Below are 22623 nucleotides of genomic sequence, written 5' to 3' on the forward strand. Positions count from 1 at the left end.
TTTACATATTTCATGTTTGTTTTTCAGCTGATGTCAAGCAAAACTGCCTCACAAGCAAGACCTCATTCCGTGGCTGTTTGAGGAACCTTGTTTTGACCAAGGGCCAACATACAGAATTTTTTGACTTTAGCAGAGCTTTTGACCTGCGTGGAGTATTTCCTCATTCCTGCCCTGGGGCTGAGCACTGAACTGTAGCAAAGCCCGTCTGGACTGAGAGAGGGTTTGGTTTTTTTTGTGGTTGATCTGTTATTTTGCATTCTCATTTCGTAACAAAAAGAAGAACTGATAAGAACCTGCATCTATTTGATTTTTCTGGTTGTTTTCCAACTCAGGTCATTTATTTTTTTTAATCAGAAGCTCCATGTCTGCATTTTAACTAAGTGGTTTTAAACAACAAATACCTCTACAACAATTTTAATGGCATTATTTGGGTATTTTTCTTTTGGGAATTTTTATTAATCAGTGTTTACAGTATGTTTTCTTTTGATCACTTGACAGTATTTCATTTTATTGTGTGTTGGCAGTTTTGTAAGAAGGTAATAATTTTGGACCACATAATAGAGCTACAATAAACTGCATTATTTCAAGTAGTTCAGTTGTCCATGTATTTTAGTTATAAGAAAAAGAGCTAGAAGGCTGAGAAGTCACAAGTATGCCCACAAGTATGCCCACAGGGGGCTTGGAACTAGATAATCTTTAAGGCTTCTTCCAGTCTAGGTCATTATATGACTCTGATTATATGAAATGTAAGTGGACATAGTCCAGCAGAGGGAGCAGGAGACTGACTAAAGTCCTAATTTTGAAGGTCTCAGATTCAGAGTTTAATGAATAGAATTTTCTTAGTTACACTTCACAGGGCAGCTCCATCTTCTTTTCCTTGTGCCTTACTATCCACATTTACTTCTGACACTCATTATAGATACATTGTCTAGATGGATTATGTTCCTGTTTATGCTTTCATGGAATCAGCTTAGGACAAGCAGCATCTCTATGGCACAGAGATGCCTGTGAAGTGATGTGCTGCTAAAGAAACAATTTGGGTCTTACTTGGGAAAAACTATGCATTTTGGCAATGCAAACTATTGCATTGCATTCTTTGGAAAGCAATATTTCTTACGGACACTGGGAGGCAGTTTTGAGGCCAGCCTGCAATTGTATCTTTGTTTTTTCTTACCACGCTTGCCTCTGTTTCAAAAATGAGTCTTCCAGTAGCTGTTCTTGAGCCAGGTTTGGGGGACGTGTGCTCAATCCCAAACAAGTAAGGACATCCATTCATCAACTGGCCAGGTCACTGAGCAGTGACAAATGTGTCTCATACTTTAATATCCATCTATAATAAACATAGTTCTTTGCAAGTTACTTCCATCTCCCCCTTTTTTTTTTCTCTTTGAACTAGTAGTATTTTTGTTTGCTCCTTCCAATTTTATTTGGCTTTTACTATGCATTCGTACAATTTGTTCTAATGTTAGTTTTTCTCTATGTATTTTACACTAGTTTAAAAAATGTGGCTGAAATGAAACTCCAAAGCAGTTTGCCATTACTTTCAATGAGGCAGGATTCCAAGCAGTGTGTTTTGTGCATTGCATAGAGGTAGGCCAAGGGAAGAGCTCCTGGAGCAAAGAGCTTTTCCACTTCAGCAAGGGTGGCAGAACAGTGGTCCTCTGTACAGCTGTTCAAGTGCTGTAACAACACAGTTGCTTTTAAAAGTTTTTAAGTTGCTTTTCTGCCCCCTGCTTCTATCCAAAACACACATGCTTAGATTTGAAGAGCTGGCTTTGTTGTATTGTTTTTATTTTTGACATGGATACAATACAGTGGACACACTGCTGTACAAATACACTTGCATGGCGTACTTCAACAAAACAAGTAACATAATGAGGATGGTAAGGGAAACGTACATACAAACACTTCACTTTGATTAGCGGCATTGTATTATTTTCCAGAGAAGACACACATGAATAGAAACCCATTGAAAAATAAAAATGAAACACTGTGTGTTTGTATTCATTGTCTATTAACCCCAACATCTGATCTCACAAGGTTCACATTAGAAGCATAATTTAGGCAACATGTTTTGGATAAAATTTCATCCATATCCTGAAATATGTATTTTTACCAAATCTTTTTTTTAATTTCAAATCTTGCCTCATACAAAAAGAAATACTTTGTCAACATTAATGTGAAATTGATAATAGATTAAATAGTAAATGTCTAAGCCAAAATATTTTTCCTGGAAAATGCAGAGTGAGGTAGTTAATTTTATACATGGACACAGACACATTTGCACACACGCACACTTTCTAATGACATTCGCTGCATATACAGGTTAAAGCATTCCAGTCTGTTTTGCAACACCTGCTTTTTACAATACTCCCTCTCTATGTGTTGATATGCAAAATGCTGTCCTTGTAGAACCATGGAGTATATACATGATTGAGGCATCTTTGGAATTTCAGTAAATTTCTCTTTGCTTGCTACCACTTTCTTACTAATAGCTTTCCACATATGTTCCTTTTTTTTAGGTGACAATCCTCTTGCAACTTAGTTTTGACTTCAGCTTCTGTTAGGAGATAAAAAATTCCACATGCCTCCACCAGCATCTTGAAATACAAGACCTAAAGTTGAAACCTCATATTTCAAAATGCCACTGAGCTTGTTCCATTTGTCTGCTGCATAATAAATCAAGTTAGTGTACCAAAACAATACAAAACAACTTAATGTGGAACAGTATTAACCACTACACATGGGTCATTAGGGCCATTTGTATCAAAAGAGAATCCTGACATCCTTTTTCAGAGACAGGAGGTATTTGGCCACTCTATGTAGAATCTAGTTCATCTGCTAATATGCATGTCTTACAAAGTTATAGGCAGTTTCAGCATAAAACAACAGCTCACAGGGTGGATTTTATGACATCATATTTGACTTAGCCTAAGTTGTGAAGTGGTAAAAGTCTTCCAAACCCCCCTGGTATTCTATACAGAATGCAGGGAGATCTATTTCAGAAATAACATTGATGAGGTCCAGAACATGCTGAGCAAGTTGCAGCATGAACACAGGGCTGCTCTGTCCTTTCCCTTGCACAGCCATTGAGAACACAGAGTGAAGTGAGTGGGCAAGATGGAGGAGGTCAATGTATTTGTCAGAAAGTATTGTAGGAAGTTAGCTCATTTGCTATGACACTTCAAATTACTTTCTTAAAGTTTAGGCTTTCTGTATAGTCACAGAATGCCTTCTAGTTGGCTATAGATACAACGATGCTTAGCATTTATCTGATTCTCTTTATATTCAAAGCACTTTCCACATATAAAAGCCTTTGCTGAATTTGTTCTTCCCAGATGGATGTTCATTACTCCTGATCTGCTCAGGGAATTGTTTGGCTACATCTGAGAGTAGAATTTAACTCAACTAATTCTCATGTTGCCTTTATATGGAAAGCACAAGTCCTGCTTTACAGCTGACATTCAAGGGTAGCACAAGCACAAAGAGCTGTCCATTGCCACAGAGGGACCTAAAGGGTATCGGGAGCAAAGCACAAGACAAAACTTTTATGCTTAGTCCTATAAACAAGCCATAGACCTACTATCTCTTGTATACTTAAAATAAATAGTTTTCAAAATAAGGAGTGTATTTTACAATACAATTGTCCTGGTTTTTTCCTGGCTGCAACTGCTTCTCCTTTAGTGTTAAGAAGAAAAAGGAAAAACAAAACAAAAACACCCAAACAAACAAGAACAGCAACAAAAACCTACAAAAACCAAAACAAAAAACCCAACCCCAAACAAACAAAAACCAAAACAAAAAAAAACAAAACAAAAAATGCGCCAAAACAACCAGAAAGTTAAAAATGTTGCTGTTCTAAAGAAAATGTTGCTAATTTTTTTATCATTTTTTATCAGGAAGATAAGAAAGAAGACAGGATCTGCCCTCTGTAGATATTATTGTTGCTGGTGAAGTTACTGATTGAATGTTGATTTCTTTCACTGACCACTAACAATGAAAGCTAACCACCACTGGAGAACACAATCAACTTGACACATTTTAGAGGGTCTGCTCTGGTTCAGATACTCATTGCACAGCTTCAGAAGAGCATCACAAGTTACAGGCTTTCTCTGCAGGACAGCAGACTTTATTCACCTCCAGTTCACCTGGAGGACTTGGTTCAGAGTTCTTTTAAGTTGCTATGTAATAAACAGAGCTTCTGCCTTATCCCTGTGTCCAGATCAGGAACAAAAATCATTGCTCAGGCTGGGGATGGTTTAATTGTGCAACAGTGATGGGGACATTGCAGTGCAGTTGAAGGCATTGGTTCCCACTTATTGCATATGACACAGATGAAAAAAATACTCTTTTCCAGGGATTTGTGATTTCCTTACTCAACAATCCTCTTTAGTTCAGCACAGCCCAAAGTGAGATGACTGAACACCGCTTGTTCTTGTGACTAGCTCCAAACAAGACAGCCTGTCTGACATTCCAAATTCAGTGGCAGCTCAGTATTCTCTTGTCAGCCTGTGTGCTTGCTTAGACTGCATGCCAGCTGCAATTTGCTATGTATTTGTAAAAACCCCAGCACAACTGGGCCTAGACTGGCTATGGTTTTAAAGACCTAATGTGTAAATTATTAGATCCCTTTTCTCATTGGAAGCCCTGTTTCTTCTCCATGCTGTATTTATACAAGAACTGAACAAAGATCTCTCTTGTTGATGCAGCTGAAGAGTATAAAAATTGCTTACATATTAAAGCTAAAATAAACAAAATAAAAAGAATTAGGTTACAAATTAGAAACGAGAATGGTTAACAAAAAAGGTGATGATTGTAAGTGGCACCATAAACACATCTCATAGTCTGGCATTACACAGATTTAATTCTGAGAGTATCAAGTAAAAGGCAGAGCTAGGGCCATATGCCCCTCCTCACCCAGCCTTTGTCTCCTGAAACTTGTGTGACAGGGGAAGGTAGGGGAGCGTGGTTTGTGCCATTACAATTGCACACAGCTGAGGGATCCAGACAGATGATTTTGGAAGACTGGTAATGAGATATACAGTGGCACATACACTGAGCAGTACAGCTGTCTGTAGTTCCTCCTCCTGCCTCCCTCCCCCAGCATCAGGTACTCATGAGGAGTGACTGAGAGACACAAGCATTGCAGTAACACACACTGTATGGGTTTACTTCCAGGAGAAAGGTTTGGTTTTCACACAGCGGTCTGGCACTGCTGCATGTTGAGCTCCCGCCTTCCATGCCTGACAGACACCTTCCCTTCTCCAATGTCTGTCATGCTTCTGTGTCATGCTGTGGTCAGTAGTGTTTCATTCATCTGATGCCACTGCATTATTTCCAAAAATTGTTCTAACACCAGGTCAGGAAACGAACACCGTACCTTGGTCTGCCCTCCTCGCCTCCTGGGCCAACTGGCACAAGTGTAATCCATATGGAAGCATAAGTAATGTGATATTTTTCCGATGGTTTGGAAGCTGGAATACCAAAAGTCCTATGTGCTGACCATCACCTGGACAGTACAGTAGGAAGGAATGATGTCCTGTGGATACCATTTTGTTCTGTCTCTGCAAGAGCTGCTTAAAATGACAGGCATCACTCTTGTCCATGTGGCTTTTGTCCAGTATTCTGCTGCCTTCTGCTTCAGCTGGCTTTTGGTTTTATCACCCATTCTGCCTGAGGATTTGCACGGTAGACATCTAGCATGAACGCATCTGGATCCAAACAGTGCTGACCTGAAAAGGAAATTGTCAGCCATGAATCATAAGATGTTCTCAGCACACAGGGACAGAGCTGTGTTAAAATGTCCTTGAATGTTTCTCTGACCTGCACACAGCAAGCCCAGTTTGGTGTGTTCATCCAGCTAACATCTTGCCTGGATACAGAGCGGGCCTTTGGTAAATTTGCAAGTAATTTTACTCTCTGACAGTCATGAATTTACTGCCACTTCCAGGCAGGATGTCCTGCATTACACTGAGTAATGGACAAGACATTTAGTCAAACGGTGAATATGGTCTTTTCAGAAGCATCAACAACACTGTTAGTGTAAGTGCTGCAGTATGGGGGATTTTATTTCTTTGGATTTACTGAACTGGAATTACAACTCTCTGACTTCTACACTATTTTTAAATGCTGAAAAAGTAGCTCTGTAAACAATGTGTTCCCATACAGTAGGATCTTGGAAAGAAATGCAGGAACTCTAACAAGGTTTTTGGGAGTTGCCAATTTGCTAGTTAAAAAAAAAAAAATCCTTTGCACTCTGGCTGTTTCATTAGCTGGTGATTGGGAAGTTGTGGCTGCCTTTGCCTGAATGAGGATTTTGTGCCTCTTAGTTGAGTAATAAGGCAATAAATTCTAGAGTTAAGTTGATTTGTTGGACTATATTGCATTTACATGGGGTAATGAAGTAATTTCACTGGTAAGGTTACTTTGCTATGACATAAGATTATGGCAAAATTTTTGTATGGTTACTTATGAGGTCACTGGGGTCCTAATGATTTTATTCAAGTGAAAGCAATATAAATGAATTAATGCATAATCAGTGGACTAAGGTGCCCTGAAGGATCTAGGACTATAAAAATGATTTTAAATGAAGATGCAAATTAAATGTCCCAATTTTTTGGAAGACCATGGTAGGAATATTTAGGATTGTTTCACAAGGTCTTTAGGATCATTTTTCTGTTTTAGCATCAGTTGGTCATCCTGTTTGGACAGGCAAAACAAATCACTAATCCAATTTAGTTTTTTGTTATCATCAGTAATAAAGACTGATTCCCGATTGCTGCTGAAGTAAGTCTGTGATGTTTTGTAGTAACTTTACAGAAAGTCTTTAGAGCTGAATCTAGAAGAAATAAGGAATGATCTAATCAGGTAATTTACAACTGACTCCAACACAGCATCCAGAATTTTGGCATGAACACAGAAAGGAGAGTGAGTAAGAAGAGAAAGGATTGTGTAATATCAAATTAAAATATGTTTTTTGACCTTCAGGCCAGAAACTTGTGGGCCATTGTTGTTACTATAAAAAGTGTCACTGCATGAAACAGAAGAAGACAAAAACCCTATTGCAAGGAATTTGCAATCTAAATGAAGCACACAGATTAATGTGAGTACAGAACACCTATATGTGCAGGGGCTGAATTCACAATTCTGTAGGTCTTTATTTGAGGGAGGTTAACACTTGCATACAGCAAGAAAGAAAGAGATCTTGGAAAAATGCTTGACAGCAAGGTGGAGTGTGCTTGCAAGAGGAAGACTAAGGATCTCTTAACCATGGAAAAATGCTCAGCTATGACAGTGAGAGAGGTTAAGCAAAAGGTCAGATGAATTTGGCAAGACTGTAAGAAGTGCTGCTGAGATCCAGCCACCGGGTTCATTCTCTCCTGGGGTACCCCTCCTGTCACTCTAGAGTTGGAATAAATGATGACATGGATTCTAACAGCTTTTGGGTCAGGCTCCTTTCCTCCAAATGGACTGGAGGGTAGGAGAGACCCAGCTGTGTCAAAACAGTGCTGCCCTGAGGTATTTTAGGAGGTTAAGGACATTAAGAATTAATTTTCAAAATTGAGACCTACCTATATTTCCTCCAATTTCATGTAAACTTTGGATCTGGCCTCTCACGTTCTGTGATGATCCATGGCTAGGATAGAAAAAAAAACTTTCAGTTTGTCCTTCTGTTATAACCACTGCCTTATCATACACCATCTATGGTAAGCTAAAGTTTGGTATTTTTTCCCCCGTGAACTGCCTTATTAAAACCAATAACTTCTACCAAATGGACCACTACAGAATAATGAATCTGCCACAGAGGTAGATTACTACATCATAATCAACCAAACCTTCTATATTATTTATTTTATATTATTTATTCAAAGAACAGAATTATGTGGTAACATGGGAAGACTTTGCAGAAAAGACTTTCAGACACAATTTACCATTTCCCATAGCTGTTAATAATTATTACCTTACAGAAATAAAAACATTCTAGACTTATGGATAGAAGTAAAACAATCCCTTTGGGTTCTCTATGTGGTAAGTCTATAAAATATACGTTTAATGTACATTTTTATTAGTGGTATAAGGGAGGGCAGATTGATTCTATATAGGAGCCAGTTATAAAGTAGAATAAAAAGAGTAAGATAAGTGGTTAAAATTTCTTTGATTGACATAACCATAAATTAGCAATTTTAGATTAGAAAAAGAGTTATTGTAACACAATGAATCTTTGAAGAGGGAGGAATATATTCATTTATAGTTCTGACATTGTTATTCAGAAAAAACAAAATGTTCTCCTTTACCCACCTGTTTTCACAATGGAATCGAGCCAGGATGTCTTTGGCTTTTGTTTGGCTGTTGAGTTGAATTGCCATAGAGACTTTTGAATGCAGTGGAGCATAAACTCTTATCACCCCCTCGGGTATGTCAGACTGCAAGTATGGAGGGAAAGTGACAGCTCCCTAAAATCAATATTCAATAGAGTAAGTCTAAGGCAAATATTGCTCTAGCTCAATTTGGAAGCAGTTCTGTAACCTCATTTGAGGTTGCTTGCAAAATTCACTGTCCTGCATTCTCTTGGCTATTCAAAAGACATTTACAGTCATACAAATGCAAATTTGTGGACACAAATCAGATACAACACAAAGACACAAACTCTTTGGTAAGTAGCACATAAATGCACACAGGGTAAAGCCCTTGAATTGTAACTTTAACTTATTTCTGTTAACATTGGTCAGTGAACCAGCTGCTTATTTAAAAACATAAAAATTATTAAGAATATCTGGTTTTCCTTCTAAAGATGAAATTCTCCTGAGGCATAAAAATTCAGTTCTCTGTTTCTGCTTCCTGTAACTTCAACCAGATTGAAGTGTGTGTACAGTAAAACATCAAGTACCATATGGTTTCTGTTAATTTGAAATTTGACCTTGTGTAGGGTTCAAATGATCATCTATGAAGTTTAGGCACTCTTCCATGATTAATGGTGGATAAATCAATTAGCAAGGTTTACATTCCAGTTCTAATCCAGTTAATACCATGCTGACCAGAACACAATAGTCTCTCCAGTCTCTGTCTCTGTGTAATTTAGAACATCTGAGACCTGGGGCTTGCGTTAAGTGCTCTCAACATTAAATTCAGTTATCCAAACAGAGTCTGCCTCCAATTTACCCTTCATATTTCAGCTTCTTGCCATGGCTACCCTCATTTTTATTAGATGTAAAGCCAATTACTCTGATCAATGGACTTGTCTTCCCAAAGGTGCAATGACTTCAGTAATGGACTCTCCTCAGAGAAGGAGTCTATCTGTGCTCATCCCACACTGAAATTAACTTTGCAGCACAGTAGTCTACGCTGCCATTTTAAAAAAACATCTCTGTCTCCATCTGCAGCACCAATGGATGTCCTACCCTACCTAAAATACTTCAGTCAGTGCTGGCAAATTCTTGAGAAAGGCGAATTGGAATGTATTTACCATTCATACATAACATTTATCTTTCTACATTTCCTTCCATACTTTACCTTCTGCATTTTCTCTCTTGTCTGTACTAGTGGCTCATTCTCTATTTCTCATAACCTTGTGATATCATTCCTTCCTAATTTTTCTTTTCTTTTGTTCTTCAAGACTATTCAACAGCTACAGAGTTCTTCACCATTTCCTTGATTACTTCTCTTACAATACACCAGCCTTCATTCTTTCAAACATTCATGGAAGACTCTAAATACTTCCTCTCCAGGTTAGTAGTTACTACATGGAAATACATGTAAGTTGCTATAGGGACTGTGTAGGTTGTGCATAGAGACATGATATGTCTTGTTGCCCAAATTTATGTTGCACGTAATATGTAAGATAGTTTTAGTTGTCTATCAAAGCAGGATACCCCAAGTAAGTTTCTAGGCAGTAGATTAAAATTGGTGGCTTTAAGACTTTCAAGACAGGTTTTTCTATCAGATTTTCTTAAGTCCAAACTGCTTCTGGAGCCCTGGAAATCCTCAAAAGTGTCCACCTCTCTCCTCTGCTATACAGGGAATAACAACACAATCTACTTCACAGAGCACATTTAGGCACAGTTTAGGTGTCTGTGGTGGGCAAACTGAACTTTCTCTATGCTTAAAAAATTAGTGCGAGCTGTAAGACTAAATCTTGCAAGAAGAGTATCAAGTGGCCTGTACCAGGACATGGATAAATTCAATTAATCCTAATATGGATCATTCTACTATTCATCAACAGATCCATGCATTTGTTGAGTATCTACAAATCACTGCTGCCAGGGACAGTCCACATATAACCATTTCTTACGGAACAGGTTGAAAACCAGCTTGGCAGCTTTGGCTGATGGAAATCATTCTGCCTTCCTTACCTTTTCTCAATCAATTCCCAAAACTTTGTCTTATCAGAGTGTTAGACTGGGGACCACATCTTTCAAGATAATTCTCAAATCAGCTTATTTTGTATGGCAAAATTTCCTCCCCACACTCAGAATCTTTCATGAGGTAAAATCAGAGTGTTAGACTGGGAACCACATCCTTCAAGATAATTCTCAAATCAGCTTATTTTGTATGGCAAAATTTCCTCCCCACACTCAGAATCTTTCATGAGATAAACACTGTTTAAAGCTGCCCTTGAAACCTGTATTTTTTTATCACACCTCTGGTCTTTCAGGTCTCTCCCGTTCCATGGTCTTTCTCCTCAAAAGTTTTCTCACTCCTTTGTCAAACATCAGCTGTCTCTTGCTGTTGTTCATGGCTGCCTCATTCATTTTTCTCACTTGGGAAATCAGGAAGGATGGGACCTAGAAGGAGGAAACCAGATCTGAGAATATACAGTAATTTTTCCCAATTATGTTGAGTCTTTAGAAGGGCACTGAATTTTAGGCAGCAGAAACTGTGTTTATTCCTGGAAGATACATGTAATCAGTAGCTTCCTCTAACAACCTGCAGTTATCCTTTGGTGAAACTGTAGATGGTCTTTCATGCCATATGAAACTTTAAAGTGATGTTTGCAGCTGCAGGAGCTTTATTAAGAGGTGGTCTTTGTGACCCCCATTATACTCTCCCTCTGTTATGACCAAACAAGCTGAGACTGTCAATATCTTCAGGCCAACCTTCAGAAGCCCAAAAAGTTGTACACACTTTTGTCCCATTTTATTGTAGGCTAGACTTTAAACAGACATCTAATCACATTCAAGTTTAGTCATATCACCTACACATCCAGATGAAACCATTCTTCTATGCATCACTCTGTATAAACAATGGTGTGGGAGAGGGACTTCCAGAAGGCAATTGATGCTAAAATAGATGTCTTAGATAACTAAAGGTAGTAAGTAATTTTTCAATCCAGAAAAATCTGCCAGGGTGCCTCATTCTAGACATGGAAGACTTCAGTCAGTTTCCAAAGAAACTGCTTCTCCTTGGAAGGTCGGTTTATTCTGATTTCTGCACATGTCCTGCACTGAAATGGGACCATCAAGGGGGAACCAGCACTACTCACAGTCCACAGGATGTCCTGGTACCGGATTAAAAGCCGCACAATGTGCGCGGTGGTGGCGGCTGCTTGCATTTCCTGTTGGTTTGCACGTTTCCCTTTGTAGATGAAGAGGTTTGGTGCAACAATCATAGACACGTTCCACAAGTTCATCTTGTTTTTCCCTTCATTAGCAACCACCTTCTTCAGGAACTGAAGAAAGGCCTGGAAAAAAACAACACTTGTTTAATTTCAGGAAATAATTTTCTTTTGAAATGCAGCATTTCAAATGCACATGCCTGGCTGCTACATCTGCACTTGGAAATGAAATTTAGTGGTTTTTTTCATAGTATTTGGATTACTCTGATATTTGTTGTTACAACAACCTTTGTCAACCACAGAGGAATAGTTAATGTTATCAAAACACACATTAATAAATTATCTATCACTTAGACCATAATCCCAAATTTATAAAGCAAATACAGTGTCTACAGTAAGGCTCTGAATCCTATACTAGAAGTAAGATGTACGCATAATTCAAGGGAATAGTTACTTCACAGATTACCAAGTGTCCATTTGGATGCATCTAACCAATACTTTTTATGTCACAGTCACTTGGGGTGATTAGTCTCTCCAAATCTGCACCAGTCCCACATGCAATACAACCTGAAATTTCTGCCAGCAACCCTCAAACTTTTATTCTGGGATAACAAAAGCAAGAAGAGCTAAGTGGTTGTTCACTGACATTACTTCTGCACATGCTTGGCAGAGTCCAAGGAAATGAATTTCCCCTTTTGGGTAGTTTATTCAGAATTTTGCTTGAATGATTAAATAGCACAGACTGCAGCTGTGGTTAGAGTTGGGGTCTACCAATGAGTCCTTCTGCAATATTGTTCTGGTTTCAGCTAGGGTAGAGTTAATTTTCTTCCTTGCATCTGGTACAGGGCTATGTTTTGGATTTAGGATAAGAATAATGTTGATAACACACTGATGTTTTAGCTGTTGCTAAGCAGTGTTTACACTTAGTCAAGTGTAATCTTCAGCTTCTCATGCTGCACTGCCAGCAAGGGGGCTGGGGCTGCACAAGGACTTGGGAGGGGACACAGCCTGGACAGCTGACTCCCAAGGGATATTCCATACTACATGGCATTGTGCTCAGTATCTAAACTGTGGGTAAAACTGGTCTTGGCCCACTACTTAAGAACTGGCTGGGCATCAGTCAGCGAGTGGTGAAAAATTGCATTGTGCACCACTTGTTTTGTGTGTTCTAATTAATGAATCATTATTATTTTCCCATTCATTTCTGTCCTATTAAACTGTTATTGTCTCAACCATTTTACTTTTTTTTCAGATTTTCTCACCCATCTCACTGGGAGGGGGGAGGAAGGAAGGAATGGCTGTGTGGTGATGTGTTGGTTTTAGAGGGAGTAGAGTTAATTTTATTCACGCTGACTGGTATGGGGTTATGTTTGGGACTTGTGCTGAACACAGTGTTTATAATGTTTGCTTAGAGCCAAGGCCTCTTCTGATTTTCATACTGCCACACTGCTGAGATGCATGAGAAATCAGGAGGAAACACAACCAGAACAGGTGACCAAAGGGATATTCCAGACCATGGGACATCATGCTCAGTGTAAAAAGGTGGGAGGAAGATGAAGGGAGAGGGGGGACTTCTGGGGTGATAGCATTTGTCTTCCCAACTGTTACATGAATGACATCAAGCCCTGCTCCCCTGGTGATGGCTGAACACCTGCCTGCCCATGGAAGTGGTGAGTTCCTTTGTTTTCTCTGCTTTCATGAACAGCCTTTGTTTTCCTATTAAATTACATTTATCTCGAGTCATTAATTTTCCAGCTTTTACACTTCTTATTCTCTCCCTCATCCAACTGACTGGGGAGGGAGAGAGGAGCTGCATGTGCTTGGTTGCTGGCAAGGGTTAAACCATGACAGGTATTAGCTGCCTCTTGGTTAAACCACGAACACCATACCATTAAAATGTCTTTGTACCCTGACATAGCAATTCAAACATTTTTACAAACCCAAGAATTACAAAATAGAAACTGTGCTGGAGAAGTTTCTAAAACCTCATTAGAGACAAGAGAGTGGGGCTGTGTAGAGTTTTGTCATTACTTATATTTTCGTACAGAAGCCTAATTAATGATAGAGTAATAATTAAGACTAGTCCTCTAGCATGTGTTTTACATATGCAGCTCTATACCCATAAGAACTTTGGTAGCAGAAACAAACCCCATTCTTCACAGAGCACTAGTAGACCTCCAGGTACTTTGAAGACAGTTGTTCTTGTCTCTTGTCACTGTATAAATAAATTCAGGTAAAGAAGGCAGCTGAACTCATAAGGTTGTATCTAAACTGGCTAGTGAAAGGCTTCCAGAAGTGGGAGACCTGCATGGTCCCGATGAGCAGGGGACCTGGTGAAATGTCTGGAGGTTCCCAGGAAGCTTGTTCACCCAGGTTTCCTTGATGTAGAAACAGGCCCAAAGATGCAACCAGTGTCTCTTAGGGTCAGGACACAGCTGCAGTCAGATCTGGGAGCTCCCAAGCATCCAAAATGCTTGTAGCCACTGTTTTTGTATCAGGAATTAGGACATGGTGGTGGGCATGGGTTTGTAAGGCAAGCCAGCTGAGGGTGAGCTCCTCACATGTGTACTACAGATGCATGATTTTACTTTGGACTACATGCTGTAGTCTGGTCCAGTGCCCTGAAAGCCCTTCCAGAACCAGGAGTGCACTAGAAAAGCTCCAACAGGGCAGCTTCTCTTTTAAATTCATCCTGGAGAATTTCAGTTATACAGAAAATCCAGAAACTGGACCTCCTTTGTCCAGCCTAAGTGAGGAATATGCCTCTTTGAAATGAGTGCTCCATAATAATGATGCCTGACATCCAGCAGTTGGAGACCCCAGCAACTATTTCTTAGTTGCTTGTAAAAGAAATGACAGCCAGGAAATTTGAATATCTTTTCAAGGAAGTAATCAAAAACACAGATGAATACTTTTCTAGCATAGCTTCTGAAAAAAATGAGTCGCTCACTTAAAAGTCAAAAATACCACAGATGGCAGGTGATAGCAAATGAAGAACTCACCTTGGCTGTGTCTCTGTTGGCTTCAGGCATCAGCATGATCAACAGATGCAAAGCTTGTAGCTGTAACTTGATCTTGGAGATTTCTAAGGACATGAATAATTAATGCTTTTGAAATCCCAACTGCAATTGGTTTGTTCTAAAAACCTGTGTGTCAGCAGTTCTAGACATACCAGCTAGTGTCTGGCTGAGACTAGCATGCTTAGGTGTTGATTAACCATACACTTTTGCCCTAATAAAAAATCACCTTAATGAGTGGCTTTTTTTCTCATCATCTTGGATGATGAGAAAAAAGAGGGACATAAGGCGCTATAAAATTCTATCTACATAGTAACAATCCAGTATTTTTTAGTACTAGCTAGTTTCTCTCGGATATCTGTGTATTTGTTGTAGGGAATAAAATCACTTTACTCTGCGCAGACATCTCCTGGTCAGTCTTCTCCAAACTGCTGAGCCATTGTAACTGCACGCAGCCTGGGACTCATAAAGAGTCCACACACACTCAGGTATGTGAAGTTATGGAAAGAGGTCACCTCCTTCTGCCCTTTAAGCTACTCATGGAGACACTGAAGGCATGACTGCAACCTTATGTAAAGCTTTCTGTACCAATTTGCTTATAAATTCACCATCCTGAGACTTTCAGTCTGTCCTAGCTTGAGTGACTTTACAGTGAAGTCATAGGTATGGCAAGGTACAACTGCATTCTTCCTGGAAGAGAAATGAACAAAATGTACTGAGATTGAGAGGGTGTATGTACACTGAAAACAAAGCCCAGCTGCCTGAACTTTTCTGTGCTCACACATATTGCTGTACCAATGATCTGACCTCAATATAAACTTTAACAGAAATAAAATAGGTCCAGTAGGTCCAGTAGATAAAGGACAGTGATTTGAGTTTACCTTGCAGAAATTTTCATTTGTGAAACCTACAGTTAATGGGAATCAGAGTCTATACATGAAAGTCATTACTCAGTCACTGTTTACTCACAGGTTCCAAATTTTACATTAAACAGTTGTTTTGTTCACATAACAAGCCTGTGCCATTAGCTGAATGCAGACACCTTTCTCATTTGAAAACAAAACTTTGCAGAAAATTAAAATGTTTAGGCAAAGCACTGGGTCTGTTTTTCTCTCTTCCTCAGAGGGAGAAAAAAATTGTATGACTTTTATCTATATACTTCAGAGAGAAAAAGAAAATGTAATGTCTACTCTTGCATTTTATCATATTATCAGTCCATACTAAATCCATTTCCACATACTTTCTACCAATGTGATGAATGCAGGCAGATATTCTACTGTGAAGAGTGGGCTGGGGAGTTCTCTTATAAACATTTTTAGCAGTCCCGCTGCATCATTATTTCGTACTTGGTCCCAGTCAAAAGTGTCTTCATAAAATTTTGCCTCAAGTTCTTGATGGAGATTCTGAAAAAGAAAAGAAACATTTGGCCTTCAATCATTGCTGCTGATCCAGCAATTTGTGATCACTTCAGAAACCCCATTACAAGCAGCAGACAGGTTTGTACAGTACTTGAACTAAAGCAGCCCTAACCCTGTGACAGCCATGTGGAGCTCAGAGCAGGTTAACAAGTCAAGTTCCTGCAGATATTTGGCAACCCAGGCTAAATTTGGTTTGCTATAGCTAGATTTCTGCCAGTGAACAATTTGAACCACCTTAAAGCAAGGCATTTTGTGCAATGTCTTAGAACTAGAAGGAGAAAACTCAGTTAGCAGAGCTGTTCATTTTGTTTAAAACACTCTCCAGAGGTTTTGACCCTTAAGTCACAAAGGAGTGGTGTTTCTTCCTCACTGCCAGTGAACTTGCTAGATACTCTGAATCCATGGGCCTTCAGCAAATGGCTTAAAATTCAGGTCTTCCCATCTTTGAAATGAAGTTTTATGTTAGGATAATTATAGTTAGATTTGGTCAAACTGCAGAAAAATAAAGATTCAAAACCATTACTCTCAGAAAAAACCTTAATGCATAAACCCCCCCCTGCAAACCTCTAAAGACACAGGAGAGGTTTAAGATAGAATTGATGATGATACCATTTTGGGTTCCCATTTAATCCCCTTGTTCATCCTGCTCCATAACAGAGGTCAGTAAAGTTCTGGAGGGTCACTAGCCAGTGTTCAAAACACATATGTGAAAGGGAAATACTCAGCAAGGCTCCTAGTAGGAACAGGATTTGGCTTCAAACCCAGATCACTGTTCAAAAAATGCATGCTCCTCAAAAAATTATTGAGTTTAAAAGATTGAAGGACAGTATTTTAATATAAGAATGTTCATAAATAATGCAGCTTTCACAATTATTACTGGCCAAACACTGTCCTCTCCATAGAAAGTTTGTTGCTGCTTTTTATGAGACCATCTATGACAAAATATATCTGTAGCAAATATTTGGTTTTGGATCATGATTTTGTCAGTTGTACTTTAATATAATGCACAGTTCAGTCCATTCAGGCAGAAAAGCTTTTAGAAATGAATTCTGCTTGCCACGTCTCACATGAATGGAAGGAAATTACATATCAAGTACAGTCACACATAATGAAGTAGAATGGCTGCACAAACGGAAGTAGAAAGTCGTTCAGGATTTGGCATAAAATGCTACAGTCTCATTTTAACTAGCACATTTTACTGGTTTTAATCTGGGCTATCTCAGCTTCCTCTGTATTCACATCCTTTGCACATAATCAATATAAACACCTAGACTGAATTCTCTCCTGTAACTGACTGGAAATGTGGAACAGAAATCCTCACCTCATCAAAAGCACAAGAGGACAGAATTCTACTCCACATTTTTCTGCTGAGAACTGGGAAAAAGCCACAAAAACAGAATGCAAGATTTTGGAAACATAAACATTATATATATATATGTATATATATATACAGTTATATATATCTCTCTCCACACAGGTAAGCATGTATTTTATACACTCAATTCTCTCCCTTCCTGCCTTATATACATGTATCTATGTATGCATCTAATACTTTTAAAATATGTGCTGCATTTTTTTTTTAACATGACTGATCCTTCACTAGACTGTCATACAGTTCTGGTTCACTGGAGCTTTTGTTACAGGGGAAAACTTGTATTCATTTCTTTTAGTCTTTGTTTCATAGAAGAGCAACCTTTAATAATTTCCATATGCCTTTTCTTTCTCCAAACAAGACTGAAATAAAGTTGGAATGCCCTTAGGTCCTAATGTCATAATAATGTATGAAGGCTTTTGAAGGATGAAATCTGGATCTGCTTTGAAAAAATCTCTCTCTTGCTCACTGGTTTGTTGGGCAGACTCAAATGAAACCAAAACTCAAATAATTTAAAAACTTTGACATGGGCAGTTTAACTTACCACCTAGTATGGAGGAGTTGCATATGAAGTCATATCTCATAGCAGCTCCCAGGATACAGGTTGTGAAAAAGAAGTGAACAAGACACAGTGCAGTGTATGCAAAGAATATGAAAATAATTGAATTAGAGCACAGCCCTGCTGTGTAATCTCCAAGGAAAGACTGGAAAAATTTGAGATTGTGTGAAATTACATTCAATCATCTGTATGAAAAAATGAGGAAGCTGAAAAGTACAGGGCAAGTTAGGAGCTCCCTTCTGCTCTCCTTCTCCACTTTTCAAGACTTTGTGGACTTTTATCAGTGCATGGAGTCGAAGGAGCTGGGATGCTGCTGCCTAACTTTGGTGTGTTTCATGTGATGCTGCTTTTTCTTATTCAGCCATTTTTTATGATCCTCAGCCCACCCAATTGTTTAGCAATCCCCATCATTTGTGTGGCTGCTACAATGTTGAGACTTCCTGCCTCAGAACACAAAACTAGCTCCCTTGAGGATGAAAAAGTGGGAGTAGGATGCACTGTAAGGTGTTGCTAAGCAAGATAAAAAAACAAGCCTAAGGGAAAAGAAAAAAAAAGAAAAAAAGCAAAAATCTGGGAAAGAGATAGACACTACTAAGCCCAGAAAAAAGCCCAACCAACCAAAAAACTGCCTTGTTTTTCTAATTTGCCTCCTCCAGCTCCTGGAATGAAGCTGGTCTGGAGAAACAATTGCAAATATTACTGGCCCACAGTGTCAGGTTATTGGGTGCCAATTATACTGTGTTCATAGCCCACAAATAGCCTGTGAAAATGCAGTACTTCAGGCTGCCAGCAGTGAACAGAGGCCAAATTTCTCTCACTTGGATCATGAAATTGCGAGATCACAGACGATAAATGGAAAATAAAATGACACAGAGGTTAAAATGACATAGAATAAGATCTTTATCTGATGTTCACTCAGTTTAGAAACTCTGAATTTCTAAAATAAATTAAAACAGAGATAAGATCACAGCAATTTTGAATGACAGAGATAAACTGAAAGGATGTCAGTTTTCTCCAAGTTTTGTGGAGAAAAATCACATTCAACATCCTCTGTGCTTTATATAGAACATTAACTAAATCAAAGTAATAGACCAAATGGTCTGTGATTTATTGGTTCCCAGGAACTAACCTGACCTTTCACTGGCAGGAGTAGGAATGCTGAGCTACACAGATCAGTGTTTATGTGCAGTCTGAATTTGTGTGTATGCTGTATTATTTTACATAGAGTCTGTGGTCCAGAAGACAGAAAACTGGCTTGAGTGTGTACCTTGACTCTGGAGGCAGATCCAGGAACCCGTAGAATTCCTTCAGTTTCCAAACCTGTTTCCTCAAGCTTGAGCAGCAGCTGAAAGAAGAGACAAAAAAATCCAGGAAAATACTCAGAAGTGCTTAATACTCCTGACTTTCTTTTCAACCTAGGTATTCTTGAAATGAATCTGAAAAAGATACATTTCTATGGAATCAGCTAACGAAATCCAGCCAGCTCACGTAAATAAATCTGCCTAATTTGTCTCCATAGTCTCCTGATCCTGAGGTAAGGAGTATGCAGAGTATAGAAAACTGCTAATGCAATAGGCCCCTCTGTCCTTGGCTTGAGAGTTAGCACTGCTATAGAACAATTAACACATAAATATATTAATGAAACAGCAGATATGCTTAAACACAATGGTGTTTTGAAGGAAAAATAACCTCTGAGGAATGTTTAAGTGTGCCCCAAGGGGCACAATGGAAAGGCCTATAGATAACATAGGTTTTGGAACTGAGAACTCTGATTAGGGAATGATCCCAGGATATTTTATTTTCAAATTTCTGTGAATAGAGGACTAAACTTTCCATTCCAATTGGTTATTAAAAAAAAAAAAAAACAAACTTTGCTTTTATTTAATTTTGAACACTGAGGAAAAAAATAAAAATTCCAGCATTTAATCATACAGCTCTGGACTTTTACCACCAGATCGGCTTCCTGCCCTAACCTTGATTCTTCTGATTTCCATTGTTATCTTAATAGGGCAGCAGTGGAGCTAATCACAAAGTCATGTAAATGCTCAAGTTGTGTCAGAGTTTCCCCTGACACTCACCAACACTTCTTCTTTTGTCAGTATTTACAAGGAAATCTGTTGCCATTTTGAGTCTGTGTAAATCCATGCAACTGCACACGTACTTGTGTCTGTGTACCTGCCTCCAAGACATCCACAGGATATCCCTGGCCAAATGTCTCATTTAAATACCATTGTCTTGTCATACAAACCTCAATCAGAAGATACCACCTCCATTCTGCAAACAGTAGCCAAGTAATATCTGTGGTTTGAATTAATGTTAAATTAAAACTCCTGAAACAACAACTCATCTCTGCCTCTTCTGCACACACACAGTTTTGCTTGGCTCTCCATCTTAATGAAAAAGGGAAACAGAAAGACATTTTCTTCCTGAAGTTTCCTGCATGGTATCACATAATTACAAAAATCAAAAAGGGTCCCCACCAGAGATAAAAAGCCACAAAAGGAGCAATTTTCTCTCCTCATCACAAAGTTTTCAAACCACAGTATTCAGTCAAACAGTCTCTAGACACCTGCCAGTCTGAAACTTGTCTAATCTGATGACTCCTTTGAGTGTCAATGCAAATGGTGGAAAAGCAAATCCTAGTGACCAAGCAGGCCAAGTGATACTCACTTTTTGGAAGATAAGGGGCACTTTTATTCCAGGAAACTTCTTTTGGTCATTCTCCAGCAGCACGGTGAGGGGGACTCCGAAAAGACCATTCTCTTAAAAATAACAACAACAAATGTGAAAAGGAGGAAACACAGCCTCGTAAGCACCTTCTTCCAAAGCTGATGGAACATGAAGGTGGCTGCAGAGGGGATGCCACACACGGTACCTCGTCCCCGCACCCTCTCCACGCGGTTCCTCTTCAGCTCCACGCCCAGCGCATCGTAGAAGGCCGTGAGCTCGATCAGGGAGAGGTAGCGGATCTTCTTCATGTCTTCGGGAGATAGGTCCCCAACCTCCGTCAGCCCAAAGCGGCTCTTCCGAACAATGAATTTCTACAGCAGAGATGGGTCGCGTCTTTATTTGCACCAAAGTTACAGGAAGTGGATTTTTGTTTAAAAAGAGATGCGCGGATGTGACTGGAGGTCACGTTCAGGTAGATGGATAACAATAAAGAGATAACTATAGCCCTGTAGATTGGCCTGGTATGGTGACACAGCTGGCATCCACCTGAACATAAAACTGAGCTTCTTGCTCACCATGCACCCTTGCAGTTTGACTGGGAAGTGGTGCTGGAGCACCTCAGTGTCTGCACTTCAGCTGGGACAAATGAGTTACGTGCTTCTTTAAAAGTTTTGCCCAGTTTCTGAAGGATGTAGCATTTTGCTCTGCTCCTGCCTTCCCCAAAACATCTTCAAATGCTGCTGAAGTGGGTGACACAGTTAATCATGGATATGGTTCTATATCAATTGTGTATGTGCAATGAATTCATGCCTGCTTTGCATAATGCTATTAACTTATGAGGTCTTACAGGGGAGTTCAAACTGAAGATCTGAAGAAAAGCCCAGAAGCAAAACTGCTTAGTTCAGAAGCCAACCTGCCAACTTAGGGGTATTTTTTATTACTCAAGAAAGCTTAGAAACAGGACTCCCAGCAGCGAACAAATAATTTATTCAAGTAGACTTAAACTAAACGATACTGAGTAATTTGGGAGCATGTGAAGATGTCTACATATTTTAGAAACTGCAGTGTCAGGGACCAGAGCCAGGAATGTTGTGTCATAACAGATGCATTTGTACAAATGTCAAAAAGAACAAAAACTCATCAGTTTCTGACATAACTGTTAGACATAATAACAAAGTCATAGTAAAAAAACATGGTAAAAACCATGCTTTTCAAAGAACTGTGGATCTTTGATATTGTACTTTTTTTTTAAATTTAAACCAGGTATTGTTAATAAGAGGCATAAATAAATAGTATTACAAAATCATCTCATTCCTTTAGGGAACTGAGTGGAAACCCAGCCTCTATTAATGTTTTGCTTCTGGAGATTTCAGCTCAGTCCTTAATTTTTTTAAGAAATTTCAACTCAAAAGATTTAACCCATCTTTAAATTAAGCCAGTCAAACTGATTAAGAAAAAGGTAAATAAAAAAAACCCCAAACAAACCTTAAACCTAATTGAAACAGAAATTAAACTTACTGCAGATTTCAAAAGGAAGAGAGTACAAAGGACACCTAGATCATGTAGTTTAGGACTTCATAAACTACACTGCATATGGTCTTTCAATAGGGGTTAACAATAATTGGGGGACAAAGAGTGTAGGGAATGGAATAACTTTTTTTACTTGCTGCCTGGGGCATTTTTAGCCCAGAATATTCCCTCCATAGAATGCACTGTTAGCCTTTTTCTGAGACTTAATGTAACAAAAGCTGCATGGGAGTTAACCTTCTGAAGAAACATAAAATACTAAAGAATATCTACACATTTTGATTCCAGTGATGCTAAAAGTACAAAAGCAGTCAAAATGCAATAAATCACCTTGAAAAAAAGGGAAAAAACCCCAGACTGTATACATATATTTTCAGGGGGGAAAGAGAAAAAATTCTGAGCACTGCAAAACTGATTAAAAAGGGTACTACAAAGATTTTCCACAGTGGCTGTTTGACTCCTAGGGGTCACTATGATGTGATGCTGTGGTTAATACAAACTTTGGGGCT

The 22623-nt window shown here is 38.9% G+C and overlaps 2 protein-coding genes across 2 annotated transcripts in view; one reads left to right on the forward strand and one right to left on the reverse strand.

Annotated features, from left to right (window-relative positions):
* The window catches only part of LAMA1 (laminin subunit alpha 1), a 97966-nt gene extending 97376 nt beyond the window's left edge, over positions 1-590 (forward strand). The window contains exon 64 of the mRNA XM_054515054.1: positions 28-590. Within this exon, the coding sequence (XP_054371029.1) occupies positions 28-188 (161 nt within the window). The 3' untranslated portion in view covers positions 189-590. The remainder of the gene's footprint in view (positions 1-27) is intronic.
* A 4954-nt stretch (positions 591-5544) lies between these two features.
* Positions 5545-22623, reverse strand: part of ARHGAP28 (Rho GTPase activating protein 28) — a 72595-nt gene continuing 55516 nt past the window's right edge. The window contains exons 6-15 of the mRNA XM_036406502.2: positions 20793-20958; positions 20588-20679; positions 19185-19262; positions 15809-15971; positions 14554-14636; positions 11480-11677; positions 10638-10781; positions 8299-8453; positions 7572-7636; positions 5545-5732 (exon numbers count right to left, since the gene is read on the reverse strand). Of these exons, the coding sequence (XP_036262395.2) occupies positions 5641-5732; positions 7572-7636; positions 8299-8453; positions 10638-10781; positions 11480-11677; positions 14554-14636; positions 15809-15971; positions 19185-19262; positions 20588-20679; positions 20793-20958 (1236 nt within the window). The 3' untranslated portion in view covers positions 5545-5640. The remainder of the gene's footprint in view (positions 5733-7571; positions 7637-8298; positions 8454-10637; positions 10782-11479; positions 11678-14553; positions 14637-15808; positions 15972-19184; positions 19263-20587; positions 20680-20792; positions 20959-22623) is intronic.

The sequence above is a fragment of the Molothrus ater genome, chromosome 1 (genome assembly GCF_012460135.2).
Source record: "Molothrus ater isolate BHLD 08-10-18 breed brown headed cowbird chromosome 1, BPBGC_Mater_1.1, whole genome shotgun sequence".
Lineage (NCBI taxonomy): Eukaryota > Metazoa > Chordata > Aves > Passeriformes > Icteridae > Molothrus > Molothrus ater.